This window comes from Patiria miniata, unplaced genomic scaffold, assembly GCF_015706575.1.
Source record: "Patiria miniata isolate m_02_andy unplaced genomic scaffold, ASM1570657v1 HiC_scaffold_3, whole genome shotgun sequence".
NCBI classification, from domain to species: Eukaryota; Metazoa; Echinodermata; class Asteroidea; order Valvatida; family Asterinidae; genus Patiria; species Patiria miniata.
Genome location: NW_024037069.1, coordinates 12,129,300 through 12,142,266, shown reverse-complemented (window position 1 = coordinate 12,142,266; position 12,967 = coordinate 12,129,300). Strand labels below are relative to the sequence as shown.

The window sequence follows — 12,967 nt, the reverse complement described above, 5'->3', positions numbered from 1 at the left end:
TTTTCTACGTATAGCGCATTGAAGCGAAGTTCCACCAGAATGGCGTGCTTGGCTGTGCCAGGTATACAACTGATTTCCTGAGCCTGACTGAACATCTAAGATATATATATCTAAGTTCAACATGTCTATATTATAGAATACCCCAAAACGCACGACCTTCTCAAAATAAGCTAAAGATACATATACAAAGCAATGACGTCATCATAAATGCAAATTTATATCTATGTACAATGAATTCACAGTTTCAATTGTTTTTGAAAATTTGGTAATAGCAGTGCAGCAAAATCGTTTTTTTTTTATTTTTTTTAGACCCCGTCAGAAAAAAATGCTGACCCAACAGAAAATTTGGAATAAAAGGAATAATTTAAAAACTACGGTAAACCGAATTTCAAAATTCCCCGTCCTTACTCAAGGGCACAGCACTTACTCAATGGCCACGGCGGGACTCGAACCCACAATCTAAAATCATGAATCCTGTGCCCTACCGCTAGACCACACGTGCCACCTGAACAAGATTTTTTTTTCTCATTCAATGAAAAATCATGAAATATTACTTTAGTACACTAAACTTCCACGGAATTCCTCTCCCCTCACGTGTTAAATAGTTTCCAGGTGGAAGAACTTCAAGTTCACTTTTTGAATACGATTTTGCCGCCCTTCCGCAGAAACCAACATTCCAAGCTGTTGTTCAAACATCTTTTGTGTCCTCTTGCCCCTTTAGATACTTCCGCATTTTTGTTTGTTTACCGATTGGAACACATTCATTTCTATTGTACCTTCAGACCATTGATAGATTCGAATTCTACGAAGCGCACCGAACACCACAAAAAGTATACCAGGCACAGCCAAGCACGCCATTCTGTGTGGAATTTCGCTTCAATGCGCTACGTAGAAAAATCGCTCAGGCATTTAAACTTTTGACAATTATTCCTTTCGGTTTTTCCCTATTCATTATTACTTGGGCCTATGCGTTGGTTTATCAGGGTTTTTTGAATGTCTAATCTAAAAAGGGATACGAGGAATCTTGAAACTCAGTATACCGTAGTTTTTAAATTATTCCTTTTATTCCAAATTTTCTGTTGGGTCAGCATTTTTTTCTGAGGGGTCTAAAAAAATCGATTATGCTGCACTGCTAACCAAACTTTCAAAAACAATTGAAACTGTAAATTCATTGTGCATAGCTATACATTTGCATTTATGATGACGTCATTGCTTTGTATATGTATCTATAGCTTATTTTGAGAAGGTCGTGCGTTATTCTATAATATTGACATGTTGAATTTAGATATATATCTTAGATGTTTAGTTATACCTCAGGAAATAAGTTGTATACTTTTTAATTCCATATGGGCAGAGGTCGATCTTTACATCCCCAAAACAAAATGAAGGCCTGCATTGTAGGCAGCAACTGCTTGCCTCGCGTGATCGAAAGTGTCAGGATTTGCGTTTTTTTCCCCAAAATTTTACTTGAACGATTGATGTGCACATCATGAACGGGGGCGCACTCAGTTTCTACTACAGCCACAACAGTTATATAACTTTCTGTAAATGTTGACAAAGTGGTTTTTATATGTCAAAGTAGGCACTGACAAATAAGGCGAAATGCATCTGATCCAAGGGCGGATCCAGGGGGGGGGGGGCCAAAGGGGGCCATGGCCCCCCCCAAAACGAAACCAATTTTTTTGTTTTTTATGTGACATCGCAATAAAGGCAGGCAATGCGTACACCACCATCTTTTCCTCAAAAAAACATTGGTTAAAGTGGTCAGAAATTGCCTCAGATCGCACCACAGAGCATCTAGAATCCAAAATTTTTTCGGGGCCCTTAAGCGGGCCCCGAACCCCACGCCGTAATTGTTTGACCCACTTTTTTTGGGGGACCAAAAATTTTTTTGGCCCCTCCCAAAATTATGTTCTGGATCCGCCCTTGATCTGATCCAACTTTTCGGATGGGGGGGGGGGATGTCACACCCCCTCCCCAACTAACCCTATCACCATAATTATTGCAACAAATCCGTTATGGGCCGAATATTTATTTCCAATATTGCCTAACCGTGGAGTTATTCCTGGACTTACAAGGGCCCACCGCGCAACGACCCGGCAAGTAGGGGCTGTCCCAATAGACAGGAACCACACGACAACTGACACAGATCTCACCTTACAGACATTACTCTATGTCAGTGATAATACTGTCAGTTTCCAGGAATTCAGTACAGTGAGTGTGTATACAAACGTGTCATATTTTGTAATACATGTATGTATGCCAAACGCACGTGTGTTGCTCGCGCGTGATTAATACGACAAGTGACTCAAGCGGAATTCAGTGACCCGGAAGTTCGAACTTGCTCTATGCTATAATGCGCATACAAGCCAGACGTGATACATAAAGGGCAGTGATACACTACAAGAAGCATGTACATGTGCTGTGTTTTCATGTAAAAATGGATCAAACCGTGCGAGCTACAGAGTAAAGCGTAGATGTCATCGTGTGGTATGTGCAGGATCACCTGTAGCGCCGGCCCAAGAGCCTCGAGAGATACTACCGGGGGCTCCTGTTGCAATTCGGCGGCGAGGGGGTATACAGAACAGGGGCGAAGGGCACCCAAGATACTAAAGATGGCCGAACTTATGACAGCCGTTAAGACAGGAGATTTGCAATTTGTGCAGAGACTGTTCTCTATGTTTAGCCAGGAGGAGGCAGGGGATGTTGTGAAGTACCAGACGCCGGAGACGAGAGAGACTTTTCTCTTCAGTGCGTGTGTCAAGGGACAAGTTGAGATGGCGCGGTTCTTGCTGTCAGTTGGACGGGGCCAGAGGGACGTAGGCACGGCCTGGGGTGCCGTGCCGCTACACGCTGCTGCTGAACGGTCTCATGAAGCTGTTGTCAGGTAGGATCACTAGTCTTTAGCTCGGTGGGCCATCTCTTGCTTTGCCGTCGTTTTGTTGTCTCCATTAATTTTCTCATTAAACATATTTATTTGTTTACTTGCGATGGGAGTTTACCCAGTCCTTTATAGAGATAAATAATATGATTTCCTACATTTTGGTTTTCTCCATTTACAAACTTTAAATTAATAAAACATTTTTCCCCCAATAATTACCTCTGGCCAGTAGAAAATACTATACGGATCACTCGAAAGCATTGTGGTATGAGAATCCATTTTGTATTAAATATATTTTCACCAGTATTCCAACTGATACCGTCCGCGTTAGCTGTGTGTCGACTAATTTAACCAATGAAATGAAATTGCATAACCAATGGTTGGTTCTTCTCCTAAAAACTTCCACAAGGGAGTATAACAAGGAGGCCCAAACACAATGTGTGCTATATCGAGTCTTTAGAATGAGACACCAATATCATGAGTAATAATTAAAAGTGAAACTGAGTCACTGTATAACAATGGAATTTGTATATTTGATTTTATAACTAAATAGGGTGCATATTTACAATCTCAATTTTAACACATGACAAAACCCCGCAACAACTTTATTAAATTCAAGTTGAAGAACTCACAATGAAAATCCTTTCCGCCAGTATTTCTTATTATTCAACCCCTTTGTTACTGCCCGGAAGTGTGTCGCATTATCATGTCGTAGTGTACGCGTCAATCTGAAAAACGGAAACATCGCAAAGCGTGATTAATCTGGTAGGCATTGCCTCCTCTTTTACGCTCTTTTCATGAAAAGACGGAGGCGTTGCAGACAAAATGCGAGGAACACGAAGCTTGCACAATAAAGAGCCGGTTTTCAGCTATTTCTCTGAACCGAGTCTAGTCAGAAAAGCTGTTTAAAAGGGTTTGTTCTTGTTATAAAACCAAATATCTTTCTGAAGACACACTCTGATCGTGTGCCAAATGCCATGCTTGTATCGTCAAAGGCACAAGACCCACAAATATTTCCCCTATCTGCCCACTATGTTTGTTGTTTTGTTTGGGCTCTTGGAGTTGTCTAATGGGGGCCACGGAAGAGAGCTCGGGGTCGAATATCCAGTTATTTTCCAGTCATTTAAATTGTCTGCAATTCTTCAACCCAGTCATAACTTTAAAATGCCAAACTAATTTTTTTTTAAATGTCTTTTAAATGTTAGGTTTAATACCCAGATAGTGCTTCACATTTCACATTGATAACATGAAACATGTTCTCGGTGTTGCATTTTTACTTTCATTACTTTGCCTCAACTCATACCATTCAGTTTCTAAACAATATAGAACATGATGACACACTTTCCTTTAGTGCGGTTGCGTTGGAAAATCCCTCGTTTGCCTGTAATATTTCATATCAAACTGTCAAAACGTTTACATTTTCTTTTCAAAGAACTGAGCCAACATGCCATTTTTTCCGCTTGAACTTTGCTATGAATTCCGTATCGGTCTCATGTAACATCAGACTACAAAGACGGGAAACTCATATTTAGTTTCGTTGCGGTTTATTATATAATAGTACATGTTTTTACAATCAACATTTCGACGTGAACTGGCGAAATTGAAATAAGTATTTGCAACGATGTAGGGGAGAGGTCGCACGCAGACGTATCAAGCATAAAAGCCATTGCAAGGATAAGGCAACCCGGTTGATCTGGTGAACATCCTTGCAGTCGACACGGGAAATCCCCTTGCAGTGACGTCAGGTACGGCCAACTATGACGTCACTATGGGAAATCACCGTACCACCGGCACTGACTGGGTCGCTGCGCTAGTGGAGCAAGGACCCGCAATGTCCCGTCAGGCACGTACGCTGATGTCACATTGCACAGTTTGCGGTTGAATTGGCGAACTCAGTAATTTTACATGCATCATTGCCACTGTGAACTTAAAATGTCTCCGTGTTTTTTTGTTGTTGCAGAAACTCGAGAAGCATGTTTTTAATATGTAAGATCGAGCTTTTTTTAAGAACATTTTTGAGTCTTCCTTCAGGATAGTTGATCAGTAGGACATATGGGCAACCCTGTAACAAGCCCTAAGGAGGGGTTTAATGTAAAAATTGAACTTTACGAACATTGAGGACTCGATATCCTATTTTTTTTTTTTACGAAAACGGCATCCCACCCTACTTCCCCCCCTCAAGAAAGACAGATATCAGATAGAAAACACGACAATTATTGGACAAGGAAACTGATGTTTTTTTTTATGCGAAAGAATTATTGTACACAATAAGCACAATGAATAGCAAGTCCTAATTATTACACAGTGCCCTTAGATCATACAGGTTGTAAACGAGTAATTATTACTGAAGGTTTACGTGATTTGTTTTTGTTATTATTACTGGTTTGTTGTAAAACAACTTGTGTCAATGAAGCCGGCGATGGGTTATTACTAGTCGGGAATGTTAATGTTCTTCCCCAAACACGTGTATTCCCATCTGTCCTTGCTCTAGGGTTTTACTGACCTCTCATAAGTTCTCAGTTTTCACATACTATAAGGAACACGAAACTAATTTTCTCAAGGCAACTGAGTTCAATTACTGGCGAAACAAGGAAGCACATTGACTTTATAATGACACGCAACGGTTTCTTTCTGCGAAACAAATGACGCGTGTGCGGAAGGATAGAGTGCAATGAACGCTGTGCGAGCCTTGAAGTACGAGAACTTCCGTGTGGATGGACGGAAATTCCGCAAGATGCTTAGCCATACAAAAACTTAGAGTAGGCTGTCGAGGAGTAGGAAGGGGAAAATGGCGGGAAAGGAAAAGGCACTGCCTGTCTGACAGGCCCAATTTGTCATCAGGATGTAGACTGGTAAGACATTCCGGTTGACACACATCGTAATATCCCCACTTAAAAAACTCGGGGAAAATACTCAAAATTCTCACAGGTATTCACGACATCAAACGAAAGCTTGATGGACTATTAGTCACTTTCTGTTCAATTTGTTTGGGGATAAACTTATGGCCTTTGGGTGATTTGACCACTGTAAAGTTATTCACCCCTAAAAGCAGTCCTGAAGCCATTCTGAAAAATAAACCTTCCGCTCCATTACAAAATGGAGCGAATGTCGGGCCCAATGTCACCCCAAATAACTTAGATAATGTAGATTTAAAAACCGGTGCAGAGCGGGCCGCGAATTGTTTTTTCCCTAAACAACATCCGTTTCTCATCTTCTGATTGGTCCATTACATGCATATCTAATGCCTTGTTCTCCACAACACAAACCCAAGATCACTTTAGTTATATAAAATGACTGAGTGAAAAACGCTCACTGGGATTCGAACTCGGATCACATGCTTAGAAGTCAGGACTAAAACCAGTCCACAAATCAATTGCTAATCGTCAGTAATTAGCGGGCCCCCTTTCCAACGAACCCCCGATAAGTGCAGAGACCATAAAACTTCACATTACGAGACCAAAAACGGTATACAAATCGTGATTTGGCCGGCGCAGGCAAGTTTTTCCTACTTGTCTGCAACCCTCGGTGATTAGTCGAGCGAAGTCCACTTTGTAACCACGTACGATACGAGTTGCCGCAGGCTAGGCCCACGATCATAAAGGCAAGCTTGGTGGTATGAGTTTCTTTATACAATCCAACGTGACTTATCGGCCACGAATGTGGGAGATAACAACGACCAAAAAGCGGGTGTTCTTCAGTTCAAGGTCATTGGAATCGGGGGCGGGCCGGGGTACGGGTGTAGGCCATTCTTGTTAAATAATTCGACGGATAACGGCACTTGAGATATAACCGGATATTCCCACGGGATCCTGTAATAAAGGTGACAAAAACCGGTACATTCATAGCCTTGGTCCAAGTCTGGATTTGCTTTTTATTTCCTTTATACAGCCTGTCCGTGACAAGCGAGGTCACTATCAACAACATGAATCAAATCCAGTCTTGGGAATATTGGCAGCGCTACCCAGGAAATTCTTCTGAGCATACCTCTCGCGCTGTACTCAAGCTAATGCACGCGCGTGAGGTATGCTCGAAATATCCTGGGTAGCGCTGCCAATACTGCCAAGACTGGGTTTGATTCCTCGTGTTGATAAAGACCACGGCGGCAACTTAACCGCGTTTGTCACGGAACTAGCTGCAGAAATAGGGGAATAAATTCCAGTCTCGGACCCAGACTAGTATATACATTCATTGCTCTGCTGCAAATGTTTGAACAGATTTCAATGACCGTGCGCTCTATTTTTTATTCTATGCGCTAGCTTATACGAAGCTGCTATATAAAATTAGCAATTCAATTTGAAAAAAAATCGGGATTTACGATGCCCCGAATCACGGACAAAATAGTTTCACAGAAGTGACTTTCCCCTGAAAAATGAGAACATAACATCATACTTCTATTTTCAACTTTTTTTCGAACAGCACCCGGTATTCCACCTTACAGGATATGATTGAATTGAATGGGTTCCAGGGCCCAACACACAAAAGTTGTCAAAGTTTGCAAAGCTTGTCGCACCTGTGTTTGTTAGGTCTCCCCATGAATTATGTTTTAACCTTTACAAGTTTCAGAGACTTTGACCTTCGGAACATAGTTTGACAGAAGAAAAACCTACACAAACAGACGTTAACATTTAACACATTCTGATGCAACGTTGTTAGCCTGAAAACAAAATCCGGGTTATTTGTTTTCCTGGCTGAATTGAAAATCAGAATAGACCCCGGATCGGGGGTTCGGAGACCGAACCTGCATGGTGGGGACCGAAAATGCCGGATATACACCCCCTGGAATACCCGCATTGTCCCGTCCCATCCCCCAGGATTCCTTGGAATTGTTACGGTCCCTGGGTGTATCACTTACCGGATGAATACGTTCTATGGTTCGGCATCCTCAAACTGTTATCAGAATTTACCGTAATTCATTCATGCTTACAAAATACACCCGGAACTTGGTCAATGACAAAATTTTCTCCAAGAACACTGAAAAAAAAGTAGTTTCTGAAAAAAGAGACGGGAAAATGACCTCACTTCAATCAGGAATTGGGTATTTTGTCCTCAGTTTTCTCCTCAAACGTAATTCCTTCTTGTGATGGAAGAAGTTGGTCTCGGAACTGTCCTTTCCACATTTCCGTGGTTTTGGATCCAGATTTTCAAATTAGGTGTTAATCATCCAATGTGGTCTTGCTGTTCCCCCATATCAGGATCATTTGCATTTAAACCAAAAGAAACCTACCGAATTATTATCAAAAGCTTACTTTCATTAAAGATCGTATACTCCTACTAAACACCCCGTGAAATTCTTCCGTCTGGCTTGCTGTCCTTATAGTCCTGGGAAAAATCAAGAAATGTAGGCGTTTTCCAACGATCAGTCAACTGACGGATCTTTGGAAATAAAGAGTGCTATTGACAGCATCGTGTTCCCTGCGTGATCAAAAGGTTGACCTACATGGTTTTCACTGTTTTTCGAAAAGTGTATCCACTGAGCTGAAACTTCAACAGACTATATAGTTTTGAACGTTCTTCTGTGGAGTTTGAGCGGTGTGAATCGAAATGAACAAAATGCATGAAACGTATGATCCTAAATGCCTTTACATGGGCGTCGATCGGGGGACGGAGGGGGGGGGGGGGGTCATATCGTTTTTCCCCAAGCATTTATTCGTCCCCGAATAAAGATCGTAGCCTATGTAGTTCAGGATATCTGATTCAATGACTTGCTCGAAAACGATATTTAAATTATGATGCTTTGCTAAGAAAATTGTGTTAAAGTGGTCAAAAATGCGTCTATAGAATCTCATTTTTTATAGAGGAACGTTTTTTTTCCGGTTTGAAGTACATGATTATTATAATACAGATCAAACATTGTTGATGTAATGTGTACAGCCTCTTCGCTGTTCCCATTAGTATTTCGCAAAGCAAATAGTTTAAAACATACACAATTAAGAATATTACGTACTTACTCCGCATGCTAATTATTATCTTATAAGAGGATGTCATTGGATGCATTGTCCCTCTTACATAAGGGGCTGACAGTCATGAGGGGATAATTTCCCCCTAAAGCGTACACATTTCCCCCATGCAGTACACGCCGGTCTTTTTGGTCCAATATAAACATCTATTTATTATTTTCGTCATCAGTGTGAACAACAGTCATCGGTCGAAGTGAACGACGACCTTGTAAAATGAGGAAAACAAAAAGGGGGCCCTTCGTATCCGTTTCCTTTTTCCTTCTCGTAGTGTTTTGTTCTTTCTTTGGGGGTGGCCACAGCAACCGTGCAAACAGCTGGCGATCGTGGGTAACGTGCTGATTCACAAAACAATAAATTCAAGATTTCAGATCCGGATTCGCAACCGTTAAAATACGGATACGACGACTGGTTCAATATTACTCAATCTTTCTGCTTTCTCAGACAATTTTAGTTATTTTGAGATAGGCATACAGTGGCGGATCTGCGGGGGTTAGACTGGTTTAAGGCATTACGTTAGGTTGGTGGGGGAAAAAAAACTTGCTCTTTTGAAAACTGTTCCTCAAGTCACTGTCGTCAAAGCAACTATTTCTTCATCCATGGTCAAACTCGAAGCCAAGATATTTCACGGGCAGATTTATGTTTGGCTGGGAGGGGGGGGGGGGGGGGTAGCTTATCAAGATGGGAATTACCACGCATGCGCAATTGTTTTTAAAGGTAACTGCCTTCTGAATATCACCATATTTGAAAAGTCTGGCTCAAAGGAAATCGTATACTGCCCTTCATTTTCCGAGAAAGTGTCGAAGACTAAACTTAAAATTACATCTGACGCGGGATTCACATTCTTTTTTTGACATGATATGCACACATTTACGTGTTTTCAGCAGCGAATAAAGTAAATTATAATGAACAAATCAATGTCAGACTGCAGAAAGTATGCATCGTATGAAACACTGATCGTATGAAAAAAAAAAGATCCCACAACTATGTAGCCTACATTTTACACTTTGGAATTCCTTCACACGATTATCACGCGAAAACCGCCAATTTGCAAGGGATGTTACGGGCACTATATTGTCATTGTTTAATGATCTATCCTATTATGTCATGGCACATGAGCATCACAGCCCCAAACGGCGCATTCTAGACGAAAGTGCCCCTTATTCAAATGCACCGAAATCTCTAATCTTCCCTCAAGTTTCTAAATCGCCAACTTTCTTTCCAAAATCCGAAATCTTTAAAGTTCAGTCAAGTTTCTAAATCGCCAACTTTCTTTCCAAAATCCGAAATCTTTAAAGTTCAGTCAAGTTTCTAAATCGCCAACTTTCTTTCCATTTTGTGTGTGTGATGGTACAGGTTGCTTTTGACGAACGGCGCCGACATGAACGCCCAGACGAGCTACGGGGACACGCCCCTCCACCTGGCCGCCTATCGGGGCAACTATGCAATAGTCAGGTGTCTGGTCGAAGCCGGATGCAACTTGAATATCGTGAATTCTAAGGGGAGGACGGCACTGGATGATGCGTCCGCGGCCAGACATGGCCGCATTGTGCAGTACCTCGGAGCGGTCATGAACCTAGGTATGTGCAATCATCTTTTGTCTTCTTTTCAGTTTACCATTAATTGATACACCAGGCCAATGTGTTAAAAAAGTATATAAAGCATAAAGCACAGGCCAAAGTATCCAATATTTAGAAAACAAAAAGGTAAAAAAAACCAAATTAAATCATTGCTGATTTATTTTTGGTTTAGGTAATGAGGACTTCGCTAAACACCAGCAGGAGAGAAAAAAAGACAATGACAAGATAGATTTGATGAAGACACGGCCACTGGTTCCACCAATCAAATTACACCAAATGCTGGACCGTTCCATTTCATGGCATAGTTGCCCTAGCGACATTCTCCAAGGTAACAGCGACAGCTGGCCTGAAGGCGGGGCTACAGATACCTGGCGTAGCGGGAGGAGACACTCTGCTTTGTCGTCGTTAGGGTCAGAATCGTCTGGAAATGACCTCAGCATGGCAACGGCTGGTTCCCCGCGGTGGGACGCGCACAGCAGCATGAACGTCATCCCGGAGGTCTCCAACGACGCCGGGAACCAACAGCATCAGCAACTTGCTGCAACATCCACAGCGACACAAAACCACGCAGCTGCGAGAACGTGTGCCGAGAAACGGCGAGATTACAGGAACCGAAGCGCCAGCGACTCCCGAGTGGAATATCTGGAGAAGATGGTGGAACACCTTCGGCTGGGGCTGGCATCGACTCAGGAGGAGCTTGGGAGGACAAGGTTGGAGCTGAGACGAGCCAAAGACAGTCTGAGATTATCCCCGTGTGGGACGAATACTGAAGATGGCCCAGGGTGTGTGTGTAGGCCTAATGATACTGTAAGATTGGTTCTAAATGTACGGGATCGGGATTTCTAATAGAAATTTCTAATTTCTAATATATACATATATTTTAAATACACAGTTAATGTTGACAATTATCTATAGAATGTAGCTTGCATTAAAACAAGCACATTTTCAGGCAAAGCTGATCAACATGTTATTTACCAATTAACCGGTCATATTCGACTTTTACTTTTCACATTATCCGGAAATAACGGTGTAAATTGGAAAACGAAGAAAACTTGTGATTTTAAGTTTACTTTATAAATACCTTACTTTATTTGCATCATGAATTGCTCCAGAATGCGTTAAAGTGTTACACTCACATACTCGCTTATTTTGTTAATATATTCACAACACCTCACTGAAAAGTGAAAACCAAGGTTAAAGGTACTGGCAAGCGGTCCTTGAATAAATATCTGATTATCATGATATTTCGATTGACTGATTGATTTTGCTTCCCCATGTTGGTACCAGAAAAAATATACGCAACCGTTCCTTCTGTAGGGGTACTTTTTTCATAATGCATGCATGGATAATATATACATTTCGCAGTTTTGAAATAACTTTTAAAAGAAGTTGTAGATATTGCTGATAGTCTTTCTCCTGACTTTATTTTTTTTACGCCACCATCAAGAAATAGCGGCCTTCCACCTTTCAGAGGGCCAGTGCAAACCAGATATTTTGTGTAAAAATTTTCTTTAGTTGACAATGTATATTTTGGCAAACGCTTTAAACAGAATTTATTTTTATGTGATATATTTTATGTTAAATTTTGCTTATATGTATTTGGGGCAGTTACAGGGGAATAAATGTTTACCCCTCGCTATTTAAAGGGGGGGGGGTGAGGTTTTAAAATATTGCTCACTGAAAAGTTCGCGAAAGCAGTGAATAACCAGTGATATAAGACACGCGCACGGCGTCTTCGTGCGGTATAATAAGAACAAACACGCTTTTGGTATAGAAAGCCAGCATAAATAATTCTCTATGAGAAAACCAAGTTGAGAAAACTTCTCATTGTTTACACAGAATTCATAGCTATAAAGTTTTACCTTTTTTGCTTATGCATTTGGTTATCCGACTTCAATTTTGGTAAATACTTAAACATAGTGATTTGTAAATTTAAGTCTGTAAATACTTATTGAACAACTCTTTTTTTTAAAAAATAATAAATTCTATGCAATTGTTTTAAAATGAGTTAGTATAACTTGACCTTTATTTCGAACTGATGTTGTTCGTCATTATATAAGCAGTTCCGTTTCTAGGTGATCGTGTATATAAACTAAATAATATAATGTTAGCAACGTGGACGTACATCCACCTGCACTGAGTGGGTTGTTTCCGGTTATTCTTTACAATGGCGTCACAATAGAAGGACACCACAATTCGTTGAACGAGGGGTCACACAGAGTTTCCGCACGCACACCATTTTTTGGTTTACCTCGAAACAATTTTATATATTCTAAAGCATGAAAGCTAACATTGATCAGTACATTTCGAAGTCAGGTTCCAATTCTTAAGCCCGGATTTGCTAGAAATAACCATTTTTAAAAAAAAGTTAGTAGTAAAAAAGGGATATGTCTGTCCCCGAGCCAATATGGCCCATCAGGCCGGCGTTTATCTCCGGTTCCAGTGGCATGTAAGAAGTTGTCGAGTAATTTTTGGGTTAGCTGTAATAAAAAACCCAGTCTTTCAAAACAAAAATCACCCTAGAAAAACATTAAAATCTTCTTGGAAGACTG

At 41.0% G+C, this 12,967-nt stretch overlaps 1 protein-coding gene across 1 annotated transcript; it reads left to right on the top strand.

Annotated features, from left to right (window-relative positions):
* The first annotated feature begins 2,298 nt into the window (after positions 1-2,298).
* Positions 2,299-12,419, top strand: LOC119738107 (E3 ubiquitin-protein ligase mind-bomb-like). Its single transcript, XM_038212847.1, has 3 exons — positions 2,299-2,887; positions 10,192-10,415; positions 10,588-12,419. The coding sequence occupies exons 1-3, from the start codon at positions 2,478-2,480 to the stop codon at positions 11,259-11,261; spliced, it is 1,308 nt and encodes a 435-aa protein (XP_038068775.1). The 5' UTR covers positions 2,299-2,477; the 3' UTR covers positions 11,262-12,419.
* The last annotated feature ends 548 nt before the right edge of the window (positions 12,420-12,967 follow it).